The following is a 14,062-nucleotide window of genomic DNA, read 5'->3' as shown; positions in this document are numbered from 1 at the left end:
TTATATTTCTGCGTGGGGTTACACTCTGTGGCTACAATGTATTATTCAGCAAACTGTAACGTTTTTGTGTCAATCATAATCTCTCATCGACGGATTCTCATGGGACATGAAACGGCGAAATGACACACTTTCACGAAATAATTGTACTTCAGGGTAACCAAGATTATGTAAATCAGGAAAAAAACATATATATATATATATATATATTTTTTAATGTCAATCAGAATATACCATTGTGGGTTTGTTCGACATTGCAGCCGACAGTGCAGGCGACTGCCGACTGGGTGACTGATCTACAAACCACCTTGCATCATAAATAACAAGTCATTATTATTTGTAGATCGGTCAGTCACAATTTACCCATGATACATCATGGTTTTTATGCGTTCGTTCTCATTATACCTCAGTGTCTCGAACACGGCAACTAGCGGGCTGTATGGCTCATTGAGCTACATTTGTTGCCAGTGGTAGTGGCACAGACCGTTTCTAAACCTGTACTGTCTTTGGCAGTTAGCCTACTACTTTTGTACACGATACTGACCCCCTAGTGCCAGGCACTTAACAACACTACCATGGACATTCCGTCTGCATCTACGTGAACCGCGATAGAGGGCTAGTAAGCAAGCAAGCCAACTTTTTGCCTGATTAAAAACAACGTCTTCTTGATGCGTGATTGCATTATTAATACAAATAATGGTTTAGACGTTTATAAGCTATAGTCATGAATCTTCGGGGATTCTTCCAAGATTTCAATCCCAGGTAACGTAAAGAGAAATATAACGTCTCTATGGCTATGCTAACTAACGACGTTAGAGCTAGCCAGGATATCTGTGTTGGAAAGCGCCTAGCCAGATAACGTTAGTTAGTTAGACTGCCTACTACTATTCAGTCATTGACTATCTGAACCGGTGAATCATGACAGAACGAACTATCTAACGTTAACTAAACGTCGTTAGCTAGCAGCTTCGGTAACTGGTAAGGTCAGCTAGCTATTATATTGGGGAAGAACAGCATAAGCTAGCCAGTTAACGTTAACAAGTTTAGCAAATGTTGTTGGCTTGCTATCCAGCCCTGTTGTGTGTTGCTGTCAGTCGTTTAGTATTAGTTAGTTAGTGCATGCCAGCTAGCTAGATAACTAACCAAATGAATGGCCTAAATGGCTAACTCCACATAGTTCAGTTTCCTTGATCTGGAATCGCATGGGGGGGGGGGGCGCATTTGTGTACCAATGATGATGAGTAGCAAGCTAAATTGATTGCTGAATAGATTAATGGCGATAATTGTTTTTCTCCTCACTTAGTAAGTTCCTCATCTATGCCTGCCTGCTACTGTTTTCGGTTTTGCTGTCGCTGCGTCTGGATGGCATCATCCAATGGAGTTATTGGGCTGTCTTTGCCCCCATATGGCTATGGAAGCTCACGGTCATCATCGGTGCCTCAGTGGGCACAGGCGTCTGGGCCCACAACCCACAGTACAGGTGGGCTTTTTAAACAAAAATGCTTTACTCTTTTGTAGGTCTTTTTTTTATGTCAATGTGGCTGTCTTATCAATATCAAATTGTCCTAATGAGAAAGCTGTCCGATTGCGATAGCTATCACTGCTTACTAGTATGTATTATCTTACTGTGTCTGTCATGCTGGTTATGCAGGGCTGAGGGTGAAACCTGTGTGGAGTTCAAGGCCATGCTGATTGCTGTTGGGATCCACCTGCTCCTACTCACCTTTGAGGTGCTGGTGTGTGACCGCGTGGAGAGGGGCACTCACTTCTGGCTGCTGGTCTTCATGCCCCTCTTCTTTGTCTCACCTGTCTCTGTTGCAGCCTGTGTGTGGGGCTTCCGGCATGATCGCTCTCTAGAGGTCAGTCTGGCATTATATCTGTCATAAGGATGTTATTTTTCTCAAATAGTCTATTTAGGCTAGATATCGGTGAATATAGTATACATGTCTACATCCCTCGTTCTCCCTCTTCACCCGTTTACTCTGTTTTTCCTATCTCTCTTTGTATCAGTTGGAGATCTTGTGCTCAGTCAATATTCTTCAGTTTATCTTCATTGCCCTGCGACTAGATAAAATCATCAGTTGGCCTTGGCTGGTAAGAGAACAACCGGCCTAATATCTATTTCTGGGGAAGAAAAATTAATGGGAATTTAGTCCAACTTACAGCGAGTTTCATGTTATTTTGTTCAGGTTGTCTGTGTGCCACTGTGGATTGTCATGTCCTTCCTGTGCCTTGTGGTACTCTACTACATTGTGTGGTCAGTGCTCTTTCTGCGGTCTATGGACCTCATTGCAGAGCAACGGCGTACTCACATCACCATGGCGATCAGCTGGATGACAATCGTTGTACCCTTGCTAACTTTTGAGGTATGTGGTCATGTCATCCATCTTTCAGCTACTATTGTGGTTAGAGAGCTGAAGAAGGTCGGAAGTTGGGAAAGTAATACTTAAAAAAAAAATGTTTTACCTGTTTGCCTTTTTATTGTTGTCTCCGTCATTGACTCTTCAGATCCTGTTGGTCCATAAATTGGATGGCCACTACGGCTCCAGCTATGTGTCAGTATTCGTGCCTCTCTGGCTATCCCTGGTGACTCTGATGGCCACGACCTTCGGCCAGAAAGGAGGCAACCACTGTGAGTTACTCCTCGACAGTGATAGCGGTGCAACAGAAATAATTGTCATATTGAGGCAGTGTTCTTTTTATTTTTCTGAGAATGCAGTCAGTGTAACTCCTCAAATATTTCTCCAAACTATTTGTTTTAACTGGTATTTCTCTTTTCTAACAGGGTGGTTTGGCATCCGAAAAGACTTCTGCCAGTTTCTTCTTGAGCTCTTTCCCTTCCTGCGGGAGTATGGGAACGTTTCCTACGACCTGCACCACGAGGACGCTGAAGTGTCCGTGGAGATGCCTGCACACGACCAGCCAAAAATAGCTCCCATGTTCCGCAAAAAGACTGGTGTGGTGATCACACAGAGCCCAGGGAAGTACTTTGTGCCTCCTCCAAAACTGTGCATTGACATGCCTGACTAAATTAAAGCTTTGCAACAACTGCTCTAGAGTTTTGATGGACTTCACATGCACCCGACAGCTGTGGTGCATTGACCACCCATTTTAAGAAGAGGCAGGTGAGCATAGTTTCCATGTGGCTCACTCCTAGTGAGCAGTGGGACTGGAATTTGGACCTGACTTTTTTAGCAAAAACGAAAAACCATGGCAGAGTTTGTGGAACAAAGGGTACATTAACACTTTATTTGGATAGTCCATCTGTAGATGCTGTACACACTATCAGTAACATTTCAACTATGTACTAACCCTAACCTTAACCCTAGCCCTTATTCTAACCGTAACAAGCAGTTGCTTATCAACAGATAGTTTGTTAATAGTAGAGATGAACTGTCCTGGGAACATACATCACATTTCCTGAAAAGATTTAATGACAAGACTTGGGACATAACACAAAAAAATCCCCAATTTTGCACTAATGCAATTCCACAAAATACACGTGCAGCAGCTGATTAGCAAAAAATGAAATGGCACATTATCCAAACAGGTTGTTGCATAGAAGCCTTTAGCCTAGCATATGTACTAAACACAAAGAAGCCATAAATTCAAAGCACATGGATAATTGACACTGCCAGACTGCACACTCCACCCGAATGCAGTTAAACCCCACAGTATAGCCTATAAAATAATGTGTGCCTCTTTGAGCTGTCATTGTGACTCTTAAGACAGTCATAAATTTGATAGGCCCATGTACAATTCACTACATAGGCATACATCTGTCACAATTCAGAGGCACGAGGGAAAACTGTATCTTCTCCTGTCTTAGCCGGGGCAATTTTTCTATCCAGTCCCAATCCCACTGAAACTCAAAATTCTGACTTTATTCTGTAATCCATAGGTTGCATTATCAAAGGATGTCTCTCACCTATGCATGTCAAAATAATGCAATAATATTTCCCCCACTTCTCTGCGGGGTCTCGTCCTTGCAGCCCATATGAGAGTTTCGGTAGAGAATGTGTGATCAACAAACGGCATGAGAGTAGATACGGATATTTTTTAAACAGAGTTGGTCCCCGTTAAGATACTTTATGTAAATGATTTTCACTCTTCATCTCCCTGTTATTCATGAGCTTTTCTGCTATATAATCAACTCGGTTTTGCCAAACATGGGACATATTCTGTCATTCGTTGGAGTTTATCAAGCAAGTTTAGCAACTTTGACTTTGGTTTGACTGACGTTACAAATGTTGCGTGATTCGACAATGCTTGTACTCTGTGCGCCCTGAATGCACTCTGTCGAGACTGGCCTACTTCTGAAATGCGCTGAATTAATTGAGGAACATGACAACACTGTGAATTTATGAATCGCCTGTTTCGCAGTTACATTATCATTACTAAATATCAGTTTAATTTGCTCTGAAATCTTTAAATAGTGACGCAGCCAAGCCGAGAAGGTGGCACAGTAACCATGTCTTGGTTTAAACCCCTTTAATAAATGGACACTTCTGATTGTTGCTGTATTCCATGGGACTCTAGGGATAAATATGAATTATTCTCGGTATTTAAACTTGGTAGATTTTCGGGAAAATATGAAGTTGGTAGTATGAACATCTTTAGAGCATCTACAGATGGACTATCCAGATGAAGTGTGACCAAAGGCACTCTTATATCATCGTGAGTTTTTCTGTTGTTTTGGCAGTAGAACAAGACGAAGATCCATTTAATTTATGTGATGTGATATACTGTACAGGACATTTTATTTCCCTTGTGATGTTTTGGACAACACAATCTCCAAAGAGATGTTAATATTCAGATGTCTTTCACATGATTCCAGTTGAAGGTGCATTATATGCGTGTCAGATGTTGTGCTAGCAAATTTCCCAAACCCTGAATCTTTGCATCAAGGCTTGGATGATACTGAATGATTGATACTGTACCAAGATCATGCTTATTAGGCTAACTGTTTTAAATCTAAGATTAGCTTGCTACTTAGGGATATTTTATCTTGTTTTATTAAACAGTTTGAGGAGCATTTGTTGTAATATAGTAGTGTATGATATAGGATTATACCCTAATACCCATGTGTATTTGAATAGTTTTGCGTTCTTGAGGTCTTGTCCTGTGTATTTAAGTTACTCAACAACCTTGTCCCTCTAGCAATCCTTTTTATATGGCAGGATGATGTCATTGTTGCTCCTAGTAGTTCACCTTTGCTGTTACCATAATTAATCAGATTCTGGGTGCCCAACTTCTCCAAGTTCCTACTGTTGTGTGCTGTTTTTTTAGTTAAACCTGAGTATTCTGGGTAAATCACCAGCCTGCCTCTTCTACCTTGCCAGGTCTGCATTGGGTGATGAGTAAAGGAGAACCTGCAGTGCTGCTTCTATATCATTTTACCTGTGGAAAATGCTTTCTTGATGAAATTCTCACCTTAACACAAAATGGTACCCCCCCATTCCCCTTTGATCTTCTAACATATCCCATTGTTTGTTTTGTCTGTGTTCTGTGACCACTCTCTCGGCTGGCCTGAGAGTTAAACATTACCTATTTGAAAACAGATTTTTGACTGGGGATGGACCAATGGTATACTTTCCCCTCTATTGTACTTTGTTTCTTACCCTCCACCATACACATTATGTTGCAATATAGCTATTTATTTTCTTCTGGCAAGCACTTTAATACAAATGTTAAATATATACTTGCTCCAAGTGGCTGATAACTAACCAATAACAAACAAACAATAAAGTTATTTAAAATTGTATCTGGTCATCATTTCCTTGTCTTGTCAAATGCATGAACCTTTATTTCAAATTGAAAGAATACTTTTTGGAAATAATTTTCTGTTTTAGCATTGTATACTTTATTGCTGATTGGTTGCAATTTACAGCGAAAGGGATACTTCTGGATTTTGGCAATGAGGCTCTTTATCTACTTCCCCAGAGTCCGATGAACTCGTGGATACCATTTTTAAGAATGTGTCCAGTATGAATTAAGTTATTTTCGCGAGCCAATGCTAACTAGCGTTAGCGCAATGACTGGACGTCTACGGACGTCGAACGCTAGCTATTGTGGAATGAATGGATTCCTTGGACTTGTCAGTCACTAGATGGCACTATGCTCCCCTTCTAAACATTTTGGAACTCTCATTACCTTCCTGAGTCGTTTTTGTTGGATTTAAACAGGAAGTGTCTATGGTTAGTCTTGTAGCTCAAAATTACGTTTACGGTTCCGTCGAGGATTTGCATAGTTAATTGCATTTGTTATACCAAGGTCTCTAGACAAAAGTCAACCATTGTTACTTACAATTACAATCGGATACATGTAGCCAGCCAGTCAGCCAGAGATTAGTGCGACACAAGCGCAGAACCTACTAAAGGGGTCGATTGACTGCGTGATTATGATGAGTGCAACAGCCATTTGTACTTACTAGCGCAGTATCTTACGAGTGATAAAATACCTAGCATCTGGTTGTAACATATTCACGTTGAGTGAAGATGACATTACAAGTGGGTTGCCTATCATTCAGGCAGCCGTACGCGGGGTTCGTACTTAATGGTGTAAAAAGTATTGAGACACGTTGGCGCCCCTTGTTGTCCGCAATGGAAAACTGCACTCTAGCTATTCATATTGCGCAGAAGGACTGGGAGGGCGACCAGTGGAGAGACATGCTCACCAATACATTTGGAATGAGCCATATGCAAATAGAGGAGCTTCTGGCGTCAGGTGACAGATTCGGCCGTGGAGTCGTGGCAGGTAAAACAGTACTTTTGAATGAGTGGGGAAGGAGGACATACACAGCACATCTAATGCTTGATTTAAACTAGAGTTGATGAATATCCAACCCCTTGTCATTTCCTTGTTTCAGGCTTGGTGGAGGTGGGGGAGACTTGGTGCTGCTCTGACAATGTGCCAGAGGAGGATCTGAGGGAGATGGAGAAGGCAGCAGTGCTCACTGGGCTCACAGAGAAACACCTCACACAGCTGTCAAACCCACGCTGGCTCAAGGAACCACTTTATGCCAGAGGTCACAAAGACATTTGGACAGTGGACATCCCAGTACAATTACTGCCATCTGCGTAGACTAGTTGTAAAATAATGTATACTAACACGTTTCTAGAGATGACACACAAGCTTTAAGGTGGAATAAATTACCAATGGACTGCATTGTGAATGATTGTATATCCTGCATGTCTAAAACCCTTATATTGACACCATAACTTTGTTGCAATAGGCATTTATTATTCATTTCAATCTGTCTGCAGGGAGAATGGGAGGTAGGGCAATCATTAGAGCTCTGCGAGGTGAAGCCCTGGGGGTAAAAGAGGGTGGGGGTGCCATTCCCGCCATCACTAGTTGTACACCGAAGGTGGTCATGTGTCTGGTGCTGTGCTTGACAAGATGCTTGGAAATTCCTCTGAATCTGCAACTCCCCAGACATCTCTTTGAGGACGGAGATCAGCTTGGGTAGTAAGCCAGTGCTGCGGCTGCTAGAGCTGCTGCTGTCATCACTCCGCTCAGCCTGGGCTGGAGTGCAGATGTCTGGAGCCAACTACATGGCTGAAGTGCTTAGGAGTGGACCTCTGCAGTTCAGCCTAGTCAGAGTTGCGTTGCCTGTGTCTGCCAAGCTTGGGCTATGCTGGTGGCCAGCGCTGTTCTTGTTGCTGTTACCCAACTTCTCCCTCCTGTGCCAAGTCTTGTGCATTTGAGCAGCACACATCTCTTCATTTATGGTAGTAGATGTTTGAGTCCTTGGCAGAAATTGGGATTGGAGTATTATTGCAACGGCAAGGTAAAAAAAATCAGTGTCACTAAATTAGGTCACATGTCAAAATGTAGGCCTTGGAAACCACAACGCCATTTGATATTCATACCAAAGGTGCCTTTGACGTGCATGCTTTGTATTCCTCAGCAATAAAGGTGCTAAGTGAAGTCGATCTCGATACCAGGGAAAGTTATTTTAAAGCCATAGATGTTGAGTTGGTGCACAAAACTCTTCAAGACAGTAGTTTGAAAGATTTTGGGTGGTTCAGTGCGTTTCAGCACCTCCGACGTGAACAGCTACTCGTCTATCACTATGTACATTCCGGTCTGGTCCCATTTGATAAGATTCTATAATATCGCTCTCTATGATGGTCCACATTCTTTTGGATAATGAAATGTTGTACAAGTTGGCATCCACCGGTGCATTTTGAGTCTGAGCAGTGTCTTTCCGTGGTTTCTTGGAAATGGTTTTCTGAGCAAGAATCTGGAATGCGACTTTTTGTCCTCGACCCCAGAGCGCATACCAATACAGACTGAGTCGTGGACGCGGTCTTTGGTAAACGCAATGTCACACATACTTTTATTGTATTTTTATGTGCAACGTAGACATCTAATGATAAGATGCTAATTCTACTCCGATTTCAGAGCTCTCTCGTCTGATTGTGCCAGAGCGCAGAATAACAGATGCATTCAACACCAATTGAATATGGCCGGTGTCAGTAAACGTCAGCAAAAAAAAGCTAATTAAATTGTTGCCAGCAGCACAGTTAGTCACCGACGCTCTGGATAACATGAACACAGCTTAACCTGCTCTGCTAGGGTAAGAAAAATGGTCAGTGAGGAATTCTCTAATTTCTGCCTGGAAGTAGCTAGCAAGCTATTTTGCGTGCTTGACTGCCGTTGTGAGTTCAGAACGCTCGGATTAACCCTACTCAACCAGAGCGAAACACTGAATTTACGAACGCCCAGAGCACACTTTGAACGCCCTCTGGCACTCCAGAGTGAATTTACGAACGCACCCAGTGTCACAGTTCAGATTGTTACATTCCAAATAAAATGGATCAAACATTCTAGGTCTGTATATTTGGGGGAACGAGGATGATTCATTTATTTCACTATATTGTAAGAAACGAAATGTCAAAAGCTTTGCGTTTTGGTCCAATTGAAGTTGGGATGTCATGAATATATATTATGTGCTCTCCAAGGTGCTAACCAATACATACTAGTGGAGGTTCTTTCAAATATGTGAAACGACTATCCAATCAGACCGGTCTCGTAGTCAGCTAGCGCGAGGCTGTGTATGCTACTCAGCTGTTAAAGGGAAGGACGTCGGATCGTGTGACTGACTGCGCTCAAACAAACACAGGTAGGCAGACGACAGGGCCTATTGAAAACAATTGTTTGGAATATATTGGCATCCTATAAGAAATGTATATTTTGGTAGATTTTTTCCTCATTCTTAACAATGTGTTCATATTTCTATTCATAAAGTTTAATTCATTAGTGGCCTTTTTATATTAAAAAAAGGATTATCTGGTTCTTTGGGTAGATTATCGAAACGTAACATTTGTGTATTGAAAAGCATTGGAATTTGTTCGATTCAAAGTTTATTTAAAAAAAATCTTTTTTTATATAAAAATAAATAAATTAGACTGTTCATTGTCGAGCATATAAGTGCATTAAAATGGCTGGCCATTGAACGACTACAATCAGCCATCAAATGTTATTTCAAGACTGAAAATCTAATGAAATGACATCAATGTTTTAATCTCCGATCTACATTCCCTCAATATCGAACATTTTATTTAGTTTCTTTTGCGTCTCCTTCTGGTTTGAGTTTTCTGTGTTTGACTCGGTGCTGCCATCGCTATACCAGTCATGGCTGGCTTGTACAGCCTTTGTTAATGACAGCTCAGCTGTGCGCCAGGCGGTGCTTGGATAACTTTGACAAGCTGATGTAATGTCTGCGTTTGGAAATGAAATGTATGTCTATAGAACTCGAAAGAAGCCTTTTCAGTTGATCAAACGATTGAGCTCAGAACGCATGTAATGCGTTGACGTTGTTCCCGTGCCATTTGTAATCCGTGGCTGTGTCTGAGTGGCTTTGTTGTTAAGCCCTCCCCTAGCAGGGAAGCCGAAGCCATTTTAATCAATGCAGTCCTATAGGAGATCTACCGTTCATTCGGAACCAAATACAGCCCACATACAAGCGCCTTTAGAATTGTGTTAAACTGTGGTTAATGGGTCTATTTGTGAAGGAGAGAAATACAAAACACGAAATGTTGATCGAATTAAAGGACAGTTTCTGTCATGAAAATGTATTGCACAAAATGGAAGATGAGTAATTCCTGGTGAGGAATTCGCTTCTAACCGCACGTTGGCCTCTACTGAGTTGCATCACCAACGCATGCACTAAAAATAATGCATTTAAAGTAGCCTAACCTCGGATGTGCGGTTTGACGGTGGTTGACATGAGTAACCTAACTATCTCTTCAATCAACTAGCACGTTTTCTACTTTGAATTTAAAGTATGTATATATATTTTTTAACAATCCAGGCAGCATTGCCATCTAAAAATCTGATATAACAGGCCTACTTTTTTAACCTACATTTTAAGGCACTGTGTGGGTCGGCGTGGGCTAACCAACAAAATACGATTAAATAAATTAACTGTACAATAGCTTTATGAAAAAATATACATAACTTCATCTTCATAACACTAAACTAGTATTATGGGAATAGCTGCGCATCTTGTCTTGAAATACTTAAGTATAAACTGTCAGAAAATTTGCCCACCATAGAAGGATCTGCTTTTGGTGTTCCAGACTCCGGAGAGAGAGAGCGTTTTAATTTAGCTTTAATGTCTTTGTCTTGTAGGAGCTGGTGGAAGAGATATTCTGGTGGTGCAAGAGAACATCCACCATTTTTCAGAATGGCCAAAGGTGACGCTCGTAAGCCGAAGGGCAAGATGTCTGCCTATGCCTACTTTGTTCAAACCTGCCGAGAAGAACACAAAAATAAGAATCCAGAGATCCCAGTCAACTTTTCAGAGTTTTCTAAGAAGTGCTCTGGAAGATGGAAGGTAGAGGAGCAACATGAAACGTTGAAGTATTTCAGTGTCAAACAATTTTGTCATGATCATTATTTTCCAACCTAATGGTACTAGGCAAGCATAGTCCAGTCATATCCATCGCTATGCCATCTTAACATTTTACTTGCCACTTGTTTTTCAGACAATGTCTCCAAAGGAGAAGTCAAAGTTTGAGGACCAGGCCAAGCAGGACAAAGCTCGCTATGATTCGGAAATGACGAGCTATGGTCCTCCTGGGAAAAGGGGCAAGAAGGCACTGAAGGATCCTAATGCGCCAAAGAGACCTCAGTATGTCTATTCCTAAAACTCCATAATCATCTATAGAATTGTTAATTCATTTAACTACCATCTTGCACTATTTCACATAGGTGTCTTCAGATTCATTTGAATTAGTTGTGCTTTTGAAGCAACTTGTATTTGAAGTGATATGCTGCTTATTATAGACAATTCACAACAATATGATTCCTTTTTGAAGGCCTGCAACAATCTGTAAAGACTACATTTCCGTCTCTTACAGATCTGGATTCTTTGTTTTCTGTGCTGAGCAGCGCCCCAAGATCAAAGCCCAACACCCAAGCTTTGGCATTGGGGATGTGGCCAAGAAGCTTGGTGAGATGTGGAACAACTTAACAGACTCCAATAAGCAGCCGTATCTTGCCAAAGCCAACAAACTCAAGGAAAAATACCAAAAGGTAACGCTGTTGAATTCTGTATTTGTCTCAAATGTGCAATTTTAATGGTATTTTACCACTGTGCTCTGACTGGTGTCACATAGCAGGGAATCACTAGATAAATATTGCAAAACCTGTGGATTAAGACTTTTGTTTATGGTTTCTAGGATGTGGCAGATTACAAAGGAGGAAAAGTGGGTGGGGCAGGAGCCTCTAAATCAAAGAAGGCTGAAGATGATGATGAGGACGACGATGATGATGAGGACGATGATGATGACGAGGATGAGGAGGATGATTAATCATCTTTGACAAATTAGAAAATGGTATTGTGTTTGGATAAGACGCTGGCTGGTGAGCAGACTCATCTGTAGGGTTCAATTGTCCTAGACCAAAACATCAAATTGGTTTGAAACTATTTTCTCCCTGTAGTTACTTTGTTTGTCCTTTGGGTCTTTAACACTGTGCTCTCTCAGTGTTCTCCTTATCCCTTTTGTTCTTCTCAGTTGAGCAAGCCTATTTAAAGCAATAGCATAAGAGTTCATACCCTTTAACTCCTAAAAGATGTGTAAGGTGGCGTGTGTGTGCTACCATATGGCTATTGAAATAGATTTTATTTAATTGTTCTATTTTATTGGGATGTTCATTTCAAGGAATTGTAAGTTTGTGTTTAAGGGACTTGGACCAGTGTTTATCTGTATCTAGACACACAATCCATAGACTTCAGACCGATGTCCAGTCTGACAACCAGGTATTTAACATTGCCCTGACCTATAATAACAAACACTTGTGCTTGAAGCAGGGCTGATCCATTTCACTTTGTAATGGCTGAAAGGAATGACTTAGTTTTTTTCTTTTCATTTGGTTAAGTGGAATGACTTAGATGTGAGGATGTCTCCCTCTTGACTGACATTGACACTACATCTGGATGAGTTTGGAGTTTCTTTGCACCTGCAATTTTGTTTTGTATGTTTAGGATACCTCTGGTTTAAAATAAATAACTACATTTTTACGTTCTGTGTGGCTCCAAATTGATTTCTTCCCTGCATTGAAAGGACTGCATTTGTTTTATTTTTAAGTTGTGTTTCTTTAGCTGTAAATGTATTACACTTTATGCAACATACTATTTTGATATTACACTACTGTTCAGTAGTGACTGACAGTCATTTGCCTCTTAAGTGGAAGAATATGTGAACTGGAGCCCATCTCTCCCCACATGCAACGGACAAAAGACTCATCTGAGTGGAGTGGTTCACATGTTGGATAATAAATAACCTGCAAAAGAGCAAGTTTGCATGAAAAGTCAATGAGAAATGTATGTTTTTAAATGACTGAACATCAAACTTATCAATAGATTTAACCCTTGACAAGTCTCCTGACTTACGACAAGGTTGTTATGGAAACCTCTAGTGAATGATGCTTCTTGACAGGATGACTTATCAAAATGTCACCTTTTTAACCATGACCATGGAAAAGGTTGAGGTTGCTGTGTGGTCCTTCAAGGTGACCCTGGAAATATCTTACAGTCAATATCCTTTTGGATTGCTACCAGGGTTGCCCGGTCTATCACATTTTAGCCCAATGACATCTTAACATGAAATTAAGAATGTTACTAGAGAATTCGCCCTTATTAAACTCCAGATCATTTTCCTTTTGATGTCAATTTTGACGTATGATTAAGCAATACGGCCCAAGGAGGTGTGGTATGTGGCCAATATACTATAAAGGACAGCCCTTAGCTGTGGTATATTGGCCACATACACGTGTTTAGCAGATGTTATTGCGGGTGTGGTGTAGTGAAATGCTTGTGCTTCTAGCTCTAACAGTGCAGTAATATCTAACCATTACACAACATATACCCAAAACAGACAAATCTAGTAAAGGAATGGAATTAAGAATAACAAAAATATGGACGAGCATCGAAGAGGATACAATATATGAGCGAGGTAATGCAAGATATGTAGACAAAGTAACTAGTGTTCCATTTATTGAAGTAGCCAGTGATTTTAAGTCTGTATATAGGCAGCAGCCTCTATGTGCCTTGTGATGGCTATTTAACAGTCTTGCCTTGAGATAGAAGCTGTTTTTCAGTCTCTCGGTCCCTGCTTTGATGCACTAGTACTGAGCTCGCCTTCTGGATGATAGCGGGGTGAACAGTCAGTGGCTTGGGTGGTTGTTGTCCTTGATTTTTTTGGGCCTTCCTGTGACATCTGGTGCTGTAGGTGTCCTGGGGGGCAGGTAATTTGCCCCTGGTGATGCGTTTGATAGACAGCACTACCCTCTGGGGAGCCCTGCAGTTGTGGGTGGTGCATTTGCCGTATCAAGCTGTGATACAGCTGACAGGAGGCTCTCAAATGTGCGTCCTGTGTTAGGAGAAAGCCCAACGTTGATCTAATGACTGATATTTCCTTTAATAGGGCAGGAGTGGGAGTTTTAATGTAGTCCTTCTCTTTAGTTCCTAATTCACCCTCTAACGTTTTTTGCTTTTCAAGAATTCTCTTAGTGGCTGTGACATAATCAGACCCCTGGCGTAGGCTTTACA

General features: G+C 41.2%; 3 protein-coding genes across 3 annotated transcripts; all 3 read left to right on the top strand.

Annotated features, from left to right (window-relative positions):
- Positions 1–378: 378 nt before the first annotated feature.
- Positions 379–5,759, top strand: LOC135544123 (transmembrane protein 185-like). Its single transcript, XM_064971521.1, has 7 exons — positions 379–759; positions 1,301–1,477; positions 1,649–1,856; positions 2,008–2,091; positions 2,187–2,363; positions 2,506–2,629; positions 2,783–5,759. The coding sequence occupies exons 1-7, from the start codon at positions 722–724 to the stop codon at positions 3,025–3,027; spliced, it is 1,053 nt and encodes a 350-aa protein (XP_064827593.1). The 5' UTR covers positions 379–721; the 3' UTR covers positions 3,028–5,759.
- Positions 5,760–6,159: 400 nt separating this feature from the next.
- LOC135544122 (protein EOLA1-like) lies at positions 6,160–7,171 on the top strand. The gene is made up of 2 exons (XM_064971520.1): positions 6,160–6,753; positions 6,866–7,171. Exons 1-2 carry the CDS (start codon positions 6,495–6,497, stop codon positions 7,078–7,080), a joined length of 474 nt encoding a protein of 157 aa, XP_064827592.1. The 5' UTR covers positions 6,160–6,494; the 3' UTR covers positions 7,081–7,171.
- A 1,851-nt stretch (positions 7,172–9,022) lies between these two features.
- Positions 9,023–12,532, top strand: LOC135544121 (high mobility group protein B3-like). The gene is made up of 5 exons (XM_064971519.1): positions 9,023–9,127; positions 10,639–10,843; positions 10,995–11,140; positions 11,370–11,544; positions 11,691–12,532. Exons 2-5 carry the CDS (start codon positions 10,694–10,696, stop codon positions 11,820–11,822), a joined length of 603 nt encoding a protein of 200 aa, XP_064827591.1. The 5' UTR covers positions 9,023–9,127; positions 10,639–10,693; the 3' UTR covers positions 11,823–12,532.
- The last annotated feature ends 1,530 nt before the right edge of the window (positions 12,533–14,062 follow it).

This window comes from Oncorhynchus masou, chromosome 8 (genome assembly GCF_036934945.1).
Source record: "Oncorhynchus masou masou isolate Uvic2021 chromosome 8, UVic_Omas_1.1, whole genome shotgun sequence".
NCBI lineage: Eukaryota > Metazoa > Chordata > Actinopteri > Salmoniformes > Salmonidae > Oncorhynchus > Oncorhynchus masou.
Note: the sequence above shows the minus strand (reverse complement) of the source record. Positions and strands in the feature narration are given on the sequence as shown.

Excerpts from the sequence above, each read along its gene's own strand:
- LOC135544122 (XM_064971520.1), top strand. The coding sequence starts at position 6,495 with ATGACATTACAAGTGGGTTGCCTATCATTCAGGCAGCCGTACGCGGGG. Across the intron at positions 6,754-6,865 it reads CGGCCGTGGAGTCGTGGCAG|GCTTGGTGGAGGTGGGGGAG; the intron begins GTAAAACAGTAC and ends TCCTTGTTTCAG.
- LOC135544121 (XM_064971519.1), top strand. The coding sequence starts at position 10,694 with ATGGCCAAAGGTGACGCTCGTAAGCCGAAGGGCAAGATGTCTGCCTAT. Across the intron at positions 10,844-10,994 it reads AGTGCTCTGGAAGATGGAAG|ACAATGTCTCCAAAGGAGAA; the intron begins GTAGAGGAGCAA and ends CTTGTTTTTCAG. Across the intron at positions 11,141-11,369 it reads AATGCGCCAAAGAGACCTCA|ATCTGGATTCTTTGTTTTCT; the intron begins GTATGTCTATTC and ends CGTCTCTTACAG.
- LOC135544123 (XM_064971521.1), top strand. The coding sequence starts at position 722 with ATGAATCTTCGGGGATTCTTCCAAGATTTCAATCCCAG. Across the intron at positions 760-1,300 it reads TTCCAAGATTTCAATCCCAG|TAAGTTCCTCATCTATGCCT; the intron begins GTAACGTAAAGA and ends CTCCTCACTTAG. Across the intron at positions 2,364-2,505 it reads TACCCTTGCTAACTTTTGAG|ATCCTGTTGGTCCATAAATT; the intron begins GTATGTGGTCAT and ends TTGACTCTTCAG.